The 19,698-nt window shown below is 39.2% G+C and overlaps 1 protein-coding gene and 1 long non-coding RNA gene across 2 annotated transcripts in view; one reads left to right on the forward strand and one right to left on the reverse strand.

The window, feature by feature from the left end:
- Positions 1-19,698, reverse strand: part of LOC135207819 (uncharacterized) — a 36,710-nt gene that overhangs the window by 3,190 nt on the left and 13,822 nt on the right. The gene's annotated exons all lie outside the window — the stretch shown is intronic.
- On the forward strand, positions 1,406-13,136 carry LOC135207817 (G patch domain-containing protein 3-like). Its single transcript, XM_064239673.1, has 8 exons — positions 1,406-1,788; positions 2,604-2,805; positions 3,003-3,210; positions 3,844-3,945; positions 4,133-4,265; positions 4,590-4,751; positions 5,019-5,193; positions 12,796-13,136. The coding sequence occupies exons 1-8, from the start codon at positions 1,473-1,475 to the stop codon at positions 13,016-13,018; spliced, it is 1,521 nt and encodes a 506-aa protein (XP_064095743.1). The 5' UTR covers positions 1,406-1,472; the 3' UTR covers positions 13,019-13,136.

Consider the following 19,698-nt stretch of genomic DNA (forward strand, 5'->3'; position numbering starts at 1 on the left):
ACTACAATATTAATGACTCGGGATTGATGCCTTCCCATTTTCTGATGCTCAAGAACTATTTATTCCTGCTGTAATAAACTGAAAAGACAAATTTCCTTAAAAAAAACTGGAAATAACTATAAAAGTTATAGTAAATTAGTGCTACATTTATATAATATACTATTACAGCTCTTTTAAGTAAAACTAACATAAACAAAGCTGTCGGGCAGCGATCCCCAATAAGGAGGATACTATTGACACATCACTAGCAAATTTCATTGTAAAAATTAACAATAATTTTTTTTTACTATGAATGACTTGGATGAATATCTATTAAGGAAAATTAATATTAAAGTTTTTTTTCATGGAAAACTTAAGACCAATGTAAAATCAAACCTGAGTACCATTAACATAACTATTCTTGATGCCACTATCTCATGTTGCACTTGAAAACTTTATTTAGTCTCTAGTATACAAAGGATGGACTCCTCGAGATATATCAGTAGGTAAATGTTAGGAGCAAACGTTTACTTAATCCAATTTATGGGCATGCTTTGTAGACTTGAGTTCACCTGAAAAAATATTCTGCCATTAGTTTTCAAAATACTTATTTCAAGATTAGTTCCATATGCCTCTTCAGGAATAATTTCTAAAAAAAATGTATGCCTCTACAGGTATAGTTATTTGATAAAAACTCATGATATCAACATTGAACTCTGATGAGACTCGAAATGGACGACTAAGAAACAACTTGCAAAACGCTATCTAGTGTTTCTTTTCAAGTCAGTCAATGTTTACAATTCTTCTTCTACTTAATATGGTGTAAGAGTCGACGGCCATTTCTCTAGTGCATTGTGGCGATCTATTACGTTGGCCTGTGAGAAAATTTCACTTCTCACGTCGAAAAGGAACCAAAGAAAGGTGTATTTAACCTTACGAAATGTATTTCCTAGTGACAAATATCCCCGAAAAGTTTCGTACGCCAGAGTTACGTAATTTCTTTTCGGAGATGATAGAGAAAGGCGCCTTCAACTGTTTTCATTTTCGCCATCGTCCTCACAGAAATTTAAATGACTTTGCTGTCTGAAAAGCGATCGGATTTTGAATAAAATGAAGGCGGATAGGCCTACAGATGATAAAAATTCATCATCACCTGGTACGATAAGTTGTACGCCTAACCTTGGGTCAAGCGATGAGTGTCCTGACCCTAATAGAAATATCCCTTCTGATAAGGTCGGCCAAACTGGCCCTAGTCTAGATTATTCAAATGAAAATATAAGCAAGCCTGAATGCACTGAAATAGGCCTACAGCCTGATAATGACGAGAGAATAGAGTCACCATCATTACAAAAATCACCTTCAAACCATTGGCTGTCTTCAGGTCTATCGGGCCTGACTTCGCTGATCGCTGAAAAGAAACAAAAGCAATAAAGAAAAATAAGAGCAATTATGGGCTCGATTCATCAGACAGGATTAGATTATTGTGCGAATCCATGAACTCAAAAGAAAGTGTCATTTTACAACCACAGGAAAATGACTTAACCCTAGGCCTCTCTGACTGCGATAAATCCGTCAACGAGGTTAGCCTAAAGGAGAAGATAAATTTTTGGGAAAGTGATTCTGACATTAACATGGACTCTGTGGATGGGAACTGTTGCGTTTGTGATGTGAAGGAAGATTTTGCGAGCACCTTTAAGGCACTTTATCACAAGAAGCACTGGGTGAATCGAGGGGGTGAAATCTGTCTTAAGCAGTGTTTTATTTTTCATCTGAACCTGGATTTCCTTAGTGAAAAAATTGATGATACAGGTATGTATTTTTCTGGGCTAGGCCTCTGCTTTTTGTCCCAGAATACTGGCCTAATCTAATGTACTGTATTAGAGGTTAATTACAGTCGGCCGCCAAAAACTAACATAAAATTGTTAATAAGCAACCAAAATACTAGAGGAAACTGCAATTTCCAAAGAAATACCACCCGCCGTGTATATAGTATTACTTAATTTAGCCTATATTTCAGAAACAAATAAGTACTGGCACAGAATGTAGGTTATTTCAACAGAAAAACAAAATATTTCAACAACAAAGTTAACACAAAGGGAAATCAAGATATTCTTTTTTTATACAGGCCATGCAGCTATATAATAGCATAGGCTATATTAAAGCAAACAGCATTATTGGTCAGTATTGGCATTCTAATGTCCTACTTCCATACAAATCCAAAATCAAAATTTGTCATAGGCTATATTCCAGTCTCCAAAACACTAATACCATATCTCACTCACATGTGAATAAGCTTACTATCCAAACACAAATAAAAAAATAAAAAAAACTGTTATCTAGGCTATGCACATGTTTTTCAAGATTTTGACTGCTCCCAAACATTACTAGGCCATATTTACTGGATAATTTATGTTCACAACTGTTAAAAGTGATCTGTAAGGTTATTTCAGGCTGTGGTCTCGGTTTAACACAATTTACTTGAGAGAGAGAGAAAGAGAGAGCTAATTGGTCTCAATTTGCCATTAGTTAAAAGTATTAGTTTATATGAATTTATTTTTTTATTTTTACAGTATCCTGTAGCCAGACTGTCATGAATAATCAGCTGGATAACTGGTTTATTACAGGTAAAGAGTACTTAACAAGAGGTGAATCTGCAACTCACCGATCAAAGATACAGGATGTTCAGAATTTGATTGAATTCCAGCCTCCATCCGTAATGCCGCAAGGGAATGTTGGCACACCTACACTTCATTTCAAGGACCTCATAAGAGCCTGTCAGTTGCCTGGGAATATCATCGGAAAACTTGGTCTGAAGTTTAATAAACGGTACAGTACTCATCAGCATTTCCTTTTTTGATTTGATAACCTTGATATGATTAGAGATGATAAATATGTACTTAATCAGAATACAGTGAAGTTATTTATGGTCTTAAAACTATTAAACACTTCCATTGATCTTCCTCTTTTAGAGATTGTTATGTATACTAATTTCATTGACATCTTTGCATTATCTAACATTCCAGAAGCAAAAAAAAGTTTGGGCAGGTACCCTTTGATTATGGAACTGAAGTCTGCTCTGGAAATGTGGAAAGCGAAGAGAATCATGTGGCGTTTACAGCAGCAGGGGATCTTATTCCAGCCTATATTGATGTCTCACGGCATAGTACTGAAAAGCCCACGAAAAAGCTAAAACCATCTGGACCCAGACTTGAACTAGAAAAGGAATCTGAGGTAAGGAATTTCTGTTCTCATGCAAATGTAATATTTTGCTGATATATAAATTCAAATGTACAGAACCATTTCCATTGTGCCTTGCTGGGCATACTGTAAGAAGCCCCCTCCTCCTATTAGCAATACTAAGAAGTATTTAGTGGGAAAGGGTGCACAGCCTTTGGTTGAGTTGTCCTACCAATCAGCTTAATAATTACCTAATTTTCAGTCTTACTCAGAAATACGCAGAAATTTCTGAGGTTGAATATATTGAAAAAGAAACCCACAAAATCACTTTATAACTTGTTTACTTCTAAGTATTTACATTTAATTTTACTCCACACTCGAGTACTTTCAGGCCCTATCTGTGGCCCATTTTCAAGAGATGTTTTGGATGTTAGCCTGGGTCAAGGCCCAGCAGTCTGCTGGGCCTTGACCCAGGCTAACATCCCAAACATCTCTTGAAAATGGGCCACAGATAGGGCCTGAAAGTACTCGAGTGTGGAGTAAAATTAAATGTAAATACTTAGAAGTAAACAAGTTATAAAGTGATTTTGTGGGTTTCTTTTTCAATCTTCAGAAGAAAACTGAAAGAAGTTTTTGTTTGGTTAAATATATTATTATTGCTATTATATAATTCTTCTAAAACTTCAGGATGGAGCTGAAGTTGAAGACTGGGAAAGATACCAGTCATTTCACGAGGATGTTACTAGCCAGGATCGTATCAAGGAACGTTTATACGAAAAGGAAATCGAGGTTGGTGTATTGTATCTTACGTTATGTTTGGCTATAATTATCATGTGGCATAGACGCTAAGTGAACTTGTACTAAACTTAACTGCAAGAGTAACAATAGTCAAAACTTGATTTAATGATAGAATCCAGGCTTTTTAGTGAATCGACAAAATACCAATGGTACCTAAGTTTCATTTTTAATGTTACAGCTGGTATGGGAAAAAGGAGGCCCTGGCTTGGTCTTTTATACAGATGCCCAGTACTGGAGAGAGCAGGATGGGGACTTTGACGAGCAGACAACAGATGAATGGGATGTTGACATGTCTATATATTACGATAAAGGTAAGGAAGGATTTATAATTATTTCCAAGGAAACTTACTTTAATATTATATTATGACTGATGCACAAATTTACTTGATCCTAGGGGTTACAGAATGACCATCCAATCATTAGGCCTGTGTTCATTCCCAAAAATACTGTATGTCATTTCTGATTAAGTTAATATAACAGGTAATTAGTAGGGCAAAAGCCACTGTACTCGTTCACTTTCATTGCTTGGTGTTTTTAACTGAGAAAATTTATAGGTCTATTAAATATTGAAATGGCAGTAACATTTTTAATAATTAACGCTGATGACCTGTATGTCATTAAATGTTATTTTGCAGGAGCGGGAGATTTTGATGCCCAGAATAGTGTTGCAATGTTGGAGAGTAATGAATTACGGACTGGAACTCTCGCAAAGTCGGCTTTTAGAAGGCCAAAGAAACAACTTGACAGAGGTCACTCAAGCAGGAAGCAAGACAACGGAGTAAAGAGAAAAATTAAAGGTGAAGATAGAATATGCTAAAACTTTATCATATTCCTAATGGCTGATGTGTTGGGATTTTAAATAGTAGCTTTGTTTACATGTACAATACACAGTTGTATAGTGGTAACAGAATAGTACCATATTATGTACTAAACTTTTACTTTTTGTTGCAATTATGCATTTTAGGCAAGTCACTGGTTTGGCAAAAGCTCTTGTTTCAAACTTTTCCATAGAGAAATTAAAAAAGACGTGAGTGCTCAGATTATAATGGTACATTTCATTCCAGGGCCCAGCGCTCCCCCTCAAATAGGCAGGTTTGAAGCACACACAAAAGGTTTTGGCCGAAGGTTGCTGGAATCTCAGGGTTGGAGTGACGGACTTGGACTAGGAAGAAAGGGAGAGGGCTTACCATATGCTCTTGATAATGATGGCCAACATCCTTATGATAAAAAAGGATTTGGGTAAATCATATTTTTTTCTTTTTCACTGATGCAAGGATACACTGTATTAGTGCAATTATTTTAATTACCAGACATTGTCAGTGTATAACCCAGGAGCTTCCTTATGCCAGAAACAATTAAGGTATCAAGTGAATTATATATTTAAAAAAAAAAAAAAAAGTTGATATTTTAGTAAAAAAAAAAAAAATTCTATACATTTGGAACAGATTTAATTATAAAAGCATTCTTAATTATTTAAAAATCTCTCTACTTTTTACAATTTTAAGTACCTAAATTTCTTTTGTTTTCCAGTGTGGTAGGTAAAGCATATTAGGACTTCATGTATTTGAAAAACAAGAGGAGAATTAAACACTAAAAAGTGAAAACTTCACCATAGTGGACAATTGTAAATCAGTTTTAGTAGCTTAAATTATATGTGCACCTGACAATTCAAGTGATGTTTGTTTTGATGATAATCATCAATTAATTTGCTCTTACACATTATACAGGCAGTCCCCGGGTTACGACAGGGGTTCCATTCTTGAGACGCATTGTAACCCGAAAATCGTCATAAGCTGGAACATCACCAAAAATCCTAAGAAAACCTTACTTTTAATGCTTTGGGTGCATTCAAAACTATGTAACTGCATTCTTATTGCATTTTGCATAAAAAAATCTTCAAATATTGATTATTTTGCATTTTGTTCATGAAACTTACCTGTCAGATATATATATAGCTGTATTTTCTGAAGTCCGACAGAAATTAAAAAACTTACGACACAGGTAGTGGGAGTCAGGTGGTTAGTACCCATTCCCGCCGCTGGGAGGCGGGTATCAGGAACCATTCCCATTTTCTATTCATAATTTTTCTGTCGCCGGTGTTGTAAACAACAGTTTTCAGCACCTCCGTCTTGAATTTAGGAAACTTGGCTACTATAAGTACCCCTTTTTGATTTTTTGGTATCTTGACTTTTGGATCGGTGGCTAGGCACACGTTAATTGTGGATTTGATTGATTTTGGCTTGATTTCTCTTTAAATAAGATGTCTGGTTCTAGTTCGGCTAGCGCCAGGTTTTGCACCAAGAGTGAATGTAGAGGTAGGCTACTGAAAGCATCAGTAGACCCTCATACTTTGTGTAAGAGTTGCAGGGAGCATGATTGTATGTATGAAAGTCGCTGCAAGGAATGTGCGTGTCTTTCAGATTCTGGATGGAGAGCGTATGAGACCTATCTTCGTAAGCTTGAACGTGATAGGTTAAGGAGGTCTTCCTCCAGGAGCGTTTCAGGTAAACGTCAGGAAGTTAATGTTTCTCCTACTAACCCTCCTTTAATCACTACTCCTAACCCTGTAGTGTTGCCTTCGGGCCCTGAAACAGTGTCTGTGGAGGGTAATACCCTTGACTTTAATCTTAGAGTCGATTCGTCTAATTTATTGGAATCCTAAAGTGCTCGCCTTAGAAGGCAAAAGTGAAGGTGCAAAGTGCAGTGACAGTGCTCCTTCGTTTGTGGAGGGTGCGTCAGATCGGCCCCATTTCGCCTCTAGGCCTAGACCGCTGCTGGACTCCCAGGTTTCAGTGAGAGGGCATGTCGAAAGCCGCAGGAGGGTTACGGGGAACACCCACCGATCTGACGTGCCTTCGGCAGTTTCTGTTGACGCTACCCAGACTGCCAAGGAGCGTGCGCGTGCACGTCTCCTCAAAGAGTGTTTCTCTTCTTCAGAGGCTTCCTCCCCGCACAAGGGGTGGAGCTCTCAGTCAGTCTCACGCCCGCTGAAAAGGAGCGTTGGTGATCGTGACGCTTCACGTCCAGTTTTTGCTCTCGAGCGGCGATCTTCACCTGAGAGTGTCTTTGCAGCCTTCCCGCCACAGAAGAAACGTAAAGAGTCATCTGATGATGACTTTTTCGAGCGCCCCAGTCGCTCCCGAGTGCGTTCTGCGGCAGTTCCTGGGAGAAGGAAGAAGGCGTCCCCTCGCCCCTCACCTTCTCACAGGATCAGCCCGTCTTCTGACAGGGAGTCTTCTCCTACTGAGAAGATCCTGCGCTCTTTGCAGCAACAACTTGCTGATGCTCTTTCTAAGAGAGGGACGCAACCACGTCCTCGGAGAAAGGATGACAGACTACCAGTGAAGAGATCTAGACGGTCTCCCTCTCCTTCTCCTCGCTCGTCTCTCTCTCCACTTTCGTCACCTACTAGAGTTTATGCGGCTCCCCAGCGGCTCTCTAGAGGACGCGAAGAGGAAGTTTCGCGCTCTTCGCATGAAGCGGTATTACCCGCTCGTAAGCTTGCTGCAGTGCGAGAGCTCGATATTTGTGTGGACGCTTCGGTGCAAGTACAACATGATTTTGACGCTCGGTCGGACGCCAAGCGAGCGCCAGTGACACCTAAGAGTGCACCAGTGGAAGCTGAACGCGTGCGAGACGTTAAGCGCGCTTTAGTGAACGTCATACGCGCACCAGTGGATGCCAAGCGTGCGCCAGCGGAGCCAGGAGCGCGCGAGTGGACGCCAATCCCGCGCCAGTAGAAGCCAGGTGTGCGCCAGCGGACGCTCGGGTGGACGCGGATGTAGAAGCTCGTCGTCACCCACCTGTTTTTGAGGATCCTATGCAAGTTTCTTCGGGACTTAGAGAGGCAACCGGAGTTACAGTTAAAGAGTCAGCTTTGCCTTCCACTTCACAGCAACGCTCCTCTTGGAAACTTAGACCGGATAGTCTAGGTTCAGCCTTGCTTCCTCCTACTTCACCTGTGTCGGAAGCAGAGGTTAGTGACGCTTCTGTTGAAGTTGATGATGAGAAACCGTTGGCTCCAGTCTCTTCTGACTACCAGGTCTTGACCTGCCTTCTTCCATCGGAGTTCGGAGATACGTTTCATCCTGAAGCTCCTCGCTCTCCTCCCTCTCAACTTTCATCCTCCAAGATCAATAAAGTCTCGGGGTTTGTCAGGATGAAGAAGTCCCTTTCGACAAAGAGGGCTCTTCGTAAAGTCCATGACTGGATGGAGAAAAGGAAGTCTCAGGGAAAGACCTCATTTGCTCTTCCACCTTCAAGACTTAGTGGGAAAGCAGGCATATGGTACGAGACGGGAGAAGACGTAGGCATTAGACTTCCCTCGTCAGCTCAAGGAGACTTCGCGAGCATTGTGGATGCCTCGAGGAGGTCTCACCTGTCCTCTTCGAAAGTTTCCTGGTCTACTACGGAAATGGACCACCACCTTAAAGGCCTCTTTAGAACGTTAGAGGTCTTTAACTTTCTAGATTGGTGTCTGGGAGTTCTGGATGCCAAGTCTAGGAGTTCCGATTCGATTAGCCTGGGGGAGCTGTCCAGCGTAATGTCGTGTATGGACAAGGCCGTCAGAGATGGTTCGGAGGACTAACTGCCTCCATTTTTTTTTTTGCACAGGACTATTGAAGAAGAGATCCCTGTTTTGCAATTTCACAGCTAAATCCGTCTCTCCGTCACAAAAGGCAGATTTGCTCTTTGCTCCTTTTTCGGATCATCTCTTCCCCCAAGCTATGGTTAAAGACATTGCTACCAGTCTCCAAGAGAAGGCCACGCAAGATCTCCTCGCACAATCTTCGAGGAGACCTGCGGTACCTTCGTTGTCGGGAGTTTCGATTCTCAAGAAATCGAAGCCCTTTCGAGGTGGTTCTTCCTCGAGACCAGCCCCTCGAGGAAGAGGCACTTCCAGAGGCAGAGCCCCTGCGCTTGCTAAGAACAAGAAGTGAGACAGAAGTCCTTCAGTCACCGGTAGGAGCCAGGCTTCAGCTGTTTGCGCAAGCCTGGGAAGAGAGAGGTGCGGACAAATGGTCCTTGGACATCATAAAGAAAGGTTACCGGATCCCGTTCCTGAAATCACCCCCGCTGTCTACGACACCCAGGGGATATGTCACCTTCTTATCGGGGGGAAAAACAACAAGTGCTTTACGATCTGCTAGATCAGATGATCGTAAAACATGCAGTAGAACAGGTCTCCGACCTGAACTCCCCTGGATTTTACAACCGACTGTTCCTGGTGCCAAAGCAGTCGGGAGAATGGCGACCGGTACTCGATGTCAGCAGCCTAAACCTCTTTGTCATCAAGCAGAGGTTCAAGATGGAGACACCTCAGTCAGTGATGGGAGCCTTAAGACCGGGGGATTGGATGGCTTTGCTAGATCTCCAGGACGCGTATTTTCACGTCCCCATCCACCCCCAGTCAAGGAAGTACCTGCGGTTTGTCCTGAAAGGAAAAGTGTTTCAATTCAGGGCTCTCTGCTTCGGACTCAGCACTGCTCCGATGGTATTCACCCTACTGATGAAGAACATTGCGAGGTGGCTTCATCTTTCCAAAGTCAGGATCTCTCTCTACCTGGACGACTGGCTCATACGAGCCTCCTCGAAAGACCGGTGTCTGGAGGACCTTCACACGACCTTGTCTTTAACGAAGTCCCTGGGTCTTCTAGTAAACCTCGAAAAGTCACATCTGACCCCTTCTCAGTCCTTAGTCTATCTGGGGATTCAGATGGATTCAGTGGCTTTTCGGGCTTTTCCGTCCCAGGGGCGACAGCTAGATTGCCTACGCAAAGTGTCAGCCTTTCTGGGGAAAGAATCATGCTTGGTGAGGGAATGGATGAGTCTGCTGGGGACCATTTCCTCGCTGGAGAAGTTTGTTTCCCTAGGGAGGTTGCACCTCAGACCTCTTCAATTCTTCCTGGCGAACAATTGGAAGCACCAGAACGACTTGGAATCAATTTTGGTGTTATCGGAAGAGGTGAAGGAACACCTAAGATGGTGGACCGACCCTTTGAAGCTCACAGAGGGTCTTTCCCTCAAGCTTCAGAGCCCCAACCTAGTGTTGTTCTCCGACGCGTCTTCCGCGGGGTGGGGTTCTTTCAGGACGAAGTCTCCGGCAAGGTGGTGCAGATCAACTCGGACAACACCACAGCCCTGGCATACCTCAAGAAACAGGGAGGAACCCACTCTCGATCCCTGTTCTTCCTTGCAAAAGTAATCCTGTTGTGGGCGAAGGCACACGACGTCTCTATCCTGACGAGATTCGTATCGGGTAGAAAACGTCTGTGCAGATCTCCTCAGTCGGCAAGGTCAACTGCTGCCGACGGAGTGGACCCTTCATCAGGAAGTATGCCAGAGGTTGTGGAAGTTATGGGGATGTCCTCTCGTAGACATCTTCGCAACTTCCAGGACAACGAGACTTCCGCTGTACTGCTCATCAGTTCTAGACCCAGGAGCAGTGGCAGTAGACGCTCTTCTATGGGAACTGGAAAAACGGGGACCCTAGACGTATACGCCTTTCCCCGTTCGAGATCCTAGGGGAGGTAATGAGGAAATTCGCGGCATCAGAGGGAGCGAGGATGACTCTCATCGCCCCCTTCTGGCCAGCGACCGACTGGTTCACAGAGGTCATGTCTTTCCTAGTAGACTTTCCGAGGACTCTGCCTCCAAGGATAGATCTACTCAAACAGCTCCACTTCGAGAGGTATCACAAAAACCTCCCCGCTCTGAGTCTGACTGCGTTCAGACTATCCAGAAGTTGGCCAGAGCGAGGGGTTTTTCAAGACCTGTGGCTAAAGCAATCGCAACGGCAAGGAGACCTTCCTCAATTGCCGTATACCAATCCAAGTGGGCTGTTTTTAGGAGCTGGTGCAGGAAGAAAGGCATTTCCTCCACCTCTACCTCTGTGAGCCAGATCGCAGACTTCCTTCTCTACTTGAGGAATGAAGTTCACTTAGCGGTGCCTACGATAAAGGGCTACAGGAGTGTGCTTTCTGTAGTCTTTAGGCATAGAGGGCTGGATTTAGCCAATAACAGAGACCTTCATGATCTCCTGAAATCTTTCGAGACTTCGAAGGTATCTCAACCAAGAGTTCCTTCTTGGAACTTAGACATTGTTCTAATTTAACTGATGTCCAGCCAATTTGAACCGCTCAACTTAGCTTCGCTTAGAAACCTTACAAGGAAAACCCTTTTTCTAACTGCTCTGGCGACGGCGAAGAGAGTTAGTGAGATCCAGGCTATAAGCAAGCATGTTGGGTTTAAGAACTTCGATGCAGTTTGTTCTTTAAGCCCTACGTTCTTGGCAAAGAACGAAAACCCTTCCAACCCTTGGCCCAAGACATTTGAAATCAAGGGTTTGGCAGATATCGTGGGTCGTGAGCCAGAGAGAGTCCTGTGCCCTGTCAGGGCTCTCAAATTCTATTTAGACAAGACGAAGGACTGTAGAGGACCTTCTGGCAACTTGTGGTGCTCTGTCAAGAAGCCTGATCCTCCCATGTCGAAGAACGCGCTTTCTTTCTTCTTGAGAGACACCATTAAGGAAGCTCATTCCACGTGCAGTGATAGTGACATGAAGCTTTTAAAAGTGAATGCCCACGAGGTGAGGGCTATTTCGACCTCGATAGCTTTTCACAGAAATATGGCACTCAGTGACATTTTGAGTGCCACATATTGGCGGAGCAACTCGGTGTTCGCTTCACACTACCTGCGGGAGGTGAAAGCAACATACGAACATTGCTCGTCACTTGGACCATACGTTGCTGCAGACACTGTTTTGGGGGCGGGAGGTAGCACTCATCCTATCCTTTAGTGGTTAGGCGAGCTTTTAATTTTGTGTGTTTTTTGGTTGTGGGGTCGACCGCCTGAGGCGGATCTCCCTCCTTTAGTCTAGTTTAGTGGGATACCTTTGGTAGACTAGGCCAGGTGGTTTTTTACTTCGTTGCCCTCATGGTATGGTCAATGGTCTAGTCACATCGTGGTCATGCCTCCGTTGACAGATCATCTTGAGTGCACCAGCTTATAGGTCTCTACCTAGCTGGCAACTCTAGTAGCACAAGCAAGACTTACGTGGCAGTAACCACGAAGCCAGCTATGCTAACAGGTAAGGAACCAAGATATCAATTATCTGCATGTATATGTTTCCTAAAAAATTCTATTCTGTCTCTTCCCACCACCAAAGGTGGGATTCAGCTATATATATATCTGACAGGTAAGTTTCATGAACAAAATGATATTGTAATGATACAATAAAGTTTGTTCATACTTACCTGGCAGATATATATAATTAAGTACCCACCCACCTCCCCTCAGGAGACAGTGGAAATAAAAATTATGAATAGAAAATGGGAATGGTTCCTGATACCCGCCTCCCAGCGGCGGGAATGGGTACTAACCACCTGACTCCCACTACGTGTGTCGTAAGTTTTTTAATTTCTGTCGGACTTCGGAAAATACAGCTATATATATATCTGCCAGGTAAGTATGAACAAACTTTATTGTATCATTACAATATCATTTTTGGCGTCATATTTCTTCTGCCAGATGAGCGTTGTAGGCTTCGTAACCCTGGAACATGCGTCGTAACCCTGGAAATAATTTCTGATGAATATAATTGAGAAGCGCCTTAACCTCGGAACGTCGTAAGCCGAACCCGTTGTAACCCGGGGACTGCCTGTATACAAATCAGATTACCTGTGTCCTGAATCCAAAATCACAGTATAGTTAGACATGAATTGCAAAGGATTTTAAATTACCATTTAGCTAGAGGCAGGAAAAACTTTTTTCCTTCAGACGATCTCTCTGCAAGCAATATGCATTAATGAAATCTATAAAAGTTTAATTTTTCTCTTCTAGTTACTACGGAGAGAAGCTCCAGGGTTGGGGAGCACCATCTACCTCTTCTATTAGAGATTTTTCCTCAGAGCAGGATCATGAACCTGCTGTTCGCATTTCAACAATATTCGACTCTCCAAAGGATGTTGATCCCCCTGTTTCTCATCTAAGGACAAGTGAGCCCACAAGACTGAAACATCGACCCCCAGATATTACATTCTCAAAGGCATCAGATTCACTTTAGTCATAAGATGCATATCTGTAAATATTCTGTGTACAGTATTCTCCAAAAAAATTTTTACTATTGTATTTTGTACAAAGTCAGACATTGTGATCCTACAGACATGAATTTGTAAATTTACTTTTTCAAGAAAAAGTGCTATTTATTATCCTTCACTTATCTTAATTACTTCAGCATCTCTATTTCTTTTTAGTTAACATAATATGATGATCATCATAAGCATTTTTATGCCAGCTTTTCCCTTTACGGGATTAAATATGGAATAAGTTCTCTCCCTGGTCCTACGTATGAACTTTCTAGGTGACTTTAATTATGTCTTTATCTAAACCCATCCCCCTTTTCACATGGTAATTTCTTTGGCCCTGTCACAGGTTTTCATATTGACTGCTTTTCTGAATATCTGCTCTAGACTAATATGATCAGGGAAAGTAAAACAAAATCAACACGAAACACTGGATACCAAACAGCAGCTCATTTTGTGGTTGCTTTTTTGTTTGTATGGTGTTTTTTTATGTTGCACGGAACCAGTGGTTATTCAGCAATGGGACCAACGGCTTTACGTGACTTCTGAACCACGTCGAGAGTGCACTTCTATCACCAGAAATATGCATCTCTAACACCTCAATGGAATGCCCGAGAATCGAACTTGCAGCCAATGAGGTAGCATGCCAACACCATACCGACCACGCCACTGAGGCGCTTTCGTGATTGCTTTTCCTTAGATCCTTGATTTCAATAGAATTGTGATTGAAACTGTCATTGTAGAAGTGATAAAGTAACCTTGTAGTGAAGAGCAAAAAGATCAAGAAGAGATGAGGTTAAATTTGGATTACTTATCAAGAGGACTGCCTTCAATTCAGTTCTACTGTAGAGCGTCACAAAAGAGGGTTACTCAATACGTGTGCAATATCTTAATAGAGACGAATAATTCCAATAAACAGCTCTAATAGCTGAGATGAGAAAAAAATTTATGACGTCTAAATATGCTCAACTTGTTTGGAGAAATATGGTAATCTGAACAGTGATCTCTCAATGACAAGTCAGAAGCAATTGGATATTTAAAACTTTGATAAGAGTGATATGTCTGAATAAATTTCCATTAAAATCAACTGAATATATGGATGGGATGGCAGACAGAGAATTCGGAACAAAACTAACTTGGAGGCATTATAAATTAACCTAATCTCAATGCTTCCCATTCAGACAGATCACAAGACCACGGCTAATAGATGAGGATTTTGTAACTTGAGACTCAGTTCTTTATTCAGGATGTGAATAAAGAATAAATATGGAGGGACTTATATTTCCAAAGGTCATGCTGTAAATATGTCTGAAAATCAAACAGATATAAGACAGTCAGTCACCACCAGGTCTTACTTTACAAAGTCCTATTGTCTTATACTCTCGATAAACGTCATCAATTTCAGTGCAAAATCAACAGGTTTAATAAAAAAAAACAAGCTTTCCATGCGAGCATCATATATTATTTTATTACGTCTCTGCTATTTTTTGTATCGCCAAGGAAATATTTTATAATAGTTACTGCTAAATGTTACAATTTTCTTTAAATCAAATCCCATAGAAAACGAGTTCCAAATCTATTGGTAACTAGAGTAAGTTGCTATTTAAGTAGTTAAGTAAAGCATATATAAAATTTTCTATATTTGGGGTGGGGGGTTGGATTTTTAAGCTTTACTTAACCAAATTGAAGAATTTAAAATACATTACTTTAAGCTTAAAAGTATTATATACTTAGATTTGATTTGGTATTACACAAACGAAACAGGGTCAAGGTGATTTTTGGAACAAAACTTGTGTCAGAGAGAGAGAGAGAGAGAGAGAGAGAGAGAGAGAGAGAGAGAGAGAGAGAGAGAAACTGGTATACTTGACAAACTTTTGAATTTTCATATTTTATATATGATATATATATATATATATATATATATATCTATATATATATATATATATATATATATATATATATATATATATATATGAATAACTTGATTACGGAGTATATAAAACGTGATGCTATGTATAAATAAAGTTTTTTTTTTGCCACGAAGGAAAAAAAATGAAAAAGCGAGTTAGCCGAGTACTTTCGGTCCTATTCGGACCCTTTACTGAGGCATACTGATTTTACAAAGAACACCATAGTCAAAAGAAGGCTTAATATACAAACTGACACTACCAGATTAGCCATAAGGGCGATTTTCACTCTACAGAGAGGAGGAGGAGTCATAGGCTAGCCACACCTTGAAGGATACCCGCAGTAAACAAGTGATTCTTCCAGAAAAACAGTTTTTGAAAACAACACGAGGGCATATACAATTTAATATCATGAATTTTTACACAAATTTTCCCAACAAAAATTATTATTAATGAAAAGACGAAAGAAAATACAAATATATATATATCGAGCAAGAGAAAGAGGGAGAGAGAATATCGAACCAGAGAGAGAGAGAGTAATAACTATATACATGTGGGACTAATTTATTAGTTGTTCATTTATTTTGAGGTCCTTCATAAACATCTTACAAATATATGGGTCCAAATGGTACATTCCCAGACTAAGATTTAGGTTGTTTTTATTAGTGATTTGTATAATTGCCGATTCCAGTAAATTTCTTGAAACATAATCATTAGATCTAGCAATTACCGAGGTATCACCCCAATTAATACAATGAGATTTTTCACTCAGATCGATAAACAGTGCATTTGATGTCTGGGCTGTTCTAACTGAATACATATGCTGCTTAATCCGAACACATAAATTTTTACTAGACTGACCAACGTAAAACGATGGGCAATCCTTACATGGAATTTTGTAAATGATGTTGTTATTTGTTACGGGACTATTCTTAATTAGCATATCTTTAATGGTATTGTTATAAGAGAACACTACATTAACATTAAACGATTTAAATATTGATTTTATGGTTTCAAATTCACGAAAATAAGGTAAGCTAAGTACATTTTTGTCAGTTTTGATGTATGTTCTTTGTTTACAAAAGTCCCTATTGACTCTGTGCTAGAATATTTAAGTAATGAACTTTTACTGCATGAATTGCCTATGTCCGTTAGTCACATAATTTCCTTAATTAAGTTATGTATTTGTGATTGCAGATTTATTTTTAATGGAGAATATTACCAACAAATATTTGGTATGGCCATGGGTAACCCTTTATCACCTCTCCTTTCAAACTTATATATGGAATTTTTTGAGAGACAGCACCTCCCGAATATCACACTTATCCCCTTAAAATGGTACCGATATGTCGATGATATCTTAGTAGTCTTACCTGGTGGTATTGATGTAAATGATTTACTGTCTAAATTGAATAATTTAGTGCCATCCATAAAATTCACTGCTGAAATTGAAAATAACAATGTCATCCCTTTCCTAGATGTATTAATACATAGAGAATCTTTCCAATGCAAATTCAGTATTTATAGAAAGCCCACAAAAAATTTAACATATGTACATTTTTATTCTGGCCACCATCTTAAATTTAAAAATTTTCAATTTTTTGTTCTTCTATGTTCCTACGCGCTTTGTGTATCACGAGTCCACAATAACTGGACCAAGAAATAGAATACATAAAAAAGATAGGAAACGATCTCTGCTACCACCTCATTTAATTGATTTATGTTATCAAAAAGCTCATAAAAAGTTTTATAATGTTGCTACTAATGAAAAAGAAATCCCTAAAAATGTACTTAGCTTACCTTATTTTCGTGGATTTGAAACCATAAAATCAATATTTAAATCGTTTAATGTTAATGTAGTGTTCTCTTATAACAATACCATTAAAGATATGCTAATTAAGAATAGTCCCGTAACAAATAACAACATCATTTACAAAATTCCATGTATGGATTGCCCATCGTTTTACGTTGGTCAGTCTAGTAAAAATTTATGTGTTCGGATTAAGCAGCATATGTATTCAGTTAGAACAGCCCAGACTTCAAATGCACTGTTTATCCATCTGAGTGAAAAATCTCATTGTATTAATTGGGGTGATACCTCGGTAATTGCTAGATCTAATGATTATGTTTCAAGAAATTTACTGGAATCGGCAATTATACAAATCACTAATAAAAACAACCTAAATCTTAGTCTGGGAATGTACCATTTGGACCTATATATTTGTAAGATGTTTATGAAGGACCTCAAAATAAATGAGCAACTAATAAATTAGTCCCACATGTATATAGTTATTATTTCTCTCTCTCTCTCTCTCTCTCTCTCTCTCTCTCTCTCTCTCTCTCTCTCTCTCTCTCTCTCTCTCTCTGGTTCGATATTCTCTCTCCCTCTTTCTCTTGCTCGATATATATATATTTATATTTTTCTTCGTCTTTTCATTAATAATAATTTTTTGTTGGGAAAATTTTGTTTGTAAAAATTCATGATATTAAATTGTATATGCTCCCGTGTTGTTTTCAAAATGTACTGTTTTTCTGGAAGAATCACTTGTTTACTGCGGGTATCCTTCAAGGTGTGGCTAGCCTATGACTCCTCCTCCTCTCTCTAGAGTGAAAATCGCCCTTATGGCTAATCTGGTAGTGTCAGTTTGTATATTAAGCCTTCTTTTGACTATGGTGTTCTTTGTAAAATCAGTATGCCTCAGTAAAGGGTCCGAATAGGACCGAAAGTACTCGGCTAACTCGCTTTTCATTTTTTTTCCTTCGTGGCAAAAAAACCTTTATATATATATATATATATATCTATATATATATATAATATATATATAATATATATATATATGTGTGTGTGTGTGTGTGTGTGTGTGTGTGTGTGTGTGTTTATGTGTGTGTGTGTATAGATTCTGAAGTTTTGTCAAGTATACCAGTTTCTCTCTCTCTGAATGTTTTTGGTCTTCATTAAAACGATGACAAAGACTGTTCTATTTCTGTCAACTCAAAGACAGTTGACAGAAATAAAACACGCCACCATATAGGCAAATGTTATTTTCGTGTGTTTATTCATGGTGTAAATGAAATTTAAGAATTGGGGGCTTGTTTTTATTAAAGAGAGAATATCCCCAAACATTAGTGTAAGTTCAGGATTATGTATTTAAATTGGTCAAGTAGAGATTATGTAAAAAAAAAAAATGCATATTTGGAAGTGAATACAAAAACCTGCTTACTTCAGTAGGTATCAGGATTTGATTCAGTAAATATTAAAGGGGAAATAGACACAAAGTTTAGTATTGGTTCACAGTTGGTAAGGAATTTTGCACACGTAGAGTTTAGTGCAAATAAACTTACACATTTTGAAAATGAAAACAGAAACATATTTTGATACAGAAAGGTGCAAAGGTATCAGTGTGATGTCTGCTTTGATGAATGAGCAGAGGATAGTAGTAGACAAAGTGACGATTTATGAATGAATGATTCTCCTTTGGTATGATTGAACGAAGTTGTTGGCAGTATGATGATGTAAATTGTGATTAAATAAGTATTTCACACAGGGGTTGTGTTGTAGTGGTTTTTGCAAAATTAGGAGAGCTTGCTATGCAAAAATTAGGATAGAATAGCCAGCCAAGGAAAACTTAAATAAAAATAAGTTTATTACCAATATACAATCTACCTATTAGGGGATTAGTGCCATCAGTGCACCTCACACAGTGCACTGTAGGCATTACTTAAAGTTCGTTACAGTGTCCCTGTGGCCCCTAGCTGCAACCCCTTTCATTCCTTTTACTATAACTCCGTTCATATTCTCTTCCATCTTATATTCCACCCTCTCCTAACAATTGTTGCAACATTATAAATTAATTTCAGCACTGAATGACCTCATAAGTTCCAGTTCTTGGCCTTGGGCTTGAATTTTATATACCAATGTACATTGTATGATAAAGATGTGTTAGAGAGAGATTAACACCAAGAGATGGCACTGCAAAAATATAAGTAAATTAATATAAAAATATTATCATACGATAAGAAATGACAGTTACAAGTCAGTATGGTGAAATACGAATATCTTTAAACATTAATGAACTTTTAAGTCAGATGACTGAAGCTTGTAGTCGAAGTAGCCATATATAAAGTGTTAGTTATAATTATGTAGTGATGCTGTGTGGCTGGTTGAAGGTCGTATAAGAAGTCATTCGAGAAAAAGTGTCAAACTTAAAATATAATATATATATATATATATATATATATATATATATATATATATATATATATATATATATATACATACATACATACATACATACATACATACATACATACATACATATATATATATATATATATATATATATATATATTATATATATATTATATATTGCTACTTTCAAAATACCTGTTTTCCCCTCTTTGAAATATCTTGTAGATTGTATAACATTTTTTCAGATTCCTAGATAGCTTAGAATAGGATGTTTTAAGATGTGTGTTCAGATTTCTCATTACGTCTTGTAAAAGAATATGTATATAACGTAAAAAGAGAGAGATCCTTGTCTTTTCAAAGCTGCAAATGTTTAACTTTTATGTCGACACTTTAAGATTAGAGTCTGCGAGATCCGTTTGCTTCCCTGCTCTGTCAGCGCGTTTGATAGCGAGCTCGTTGTCATCAAAACATGTCAATTTTAATTGTCGCCCAGACGGAGCAAAGTCTCCGTCTCAATCGAGTCGGGTATGCGTCTTTCTTTTTTTTTAACAGACTCGTCTGGTAC

This window comes from Macrobrachium nipponense, chromosome 34 (assembly GCF_015104395.2).
Source record: "Macrobrachium nipponense isolate FS-2020 chromosome 34, ASM1510439v2, whole genome shotgun sequence".
NCBI lineage: Eukaryota > Metazoa > Arthropoda > Malacostraca > Decapoda > Palaemonidae > Macrobrachium > Macrobrachium nipponense.

Bases quoted from the DNA above. Each gene is read 5' to 3' on its own strand.
- LOC135207817 (XM_064239673.1), top strand. From the start codon at position 1,473: ATGAACTCAAAAGAAAGTGTCATTTTACAACCACAGGAAAATGACTTA. The intron at 1,789-2,603 runs GTATGTATTTTT...GGTTTATTACAG, and splicing joins TGAAAAAATTGATGATACAG to GTAAAGAGTACTTAACAAGA. The intron at 4,752-5,018 runs GTGAAGATAGAA...ATTTCATTCCAG, and splicing joins AGTAAAGAGAAAAATTAAAG to GGCCCAGCGCTCCCCCTCAA.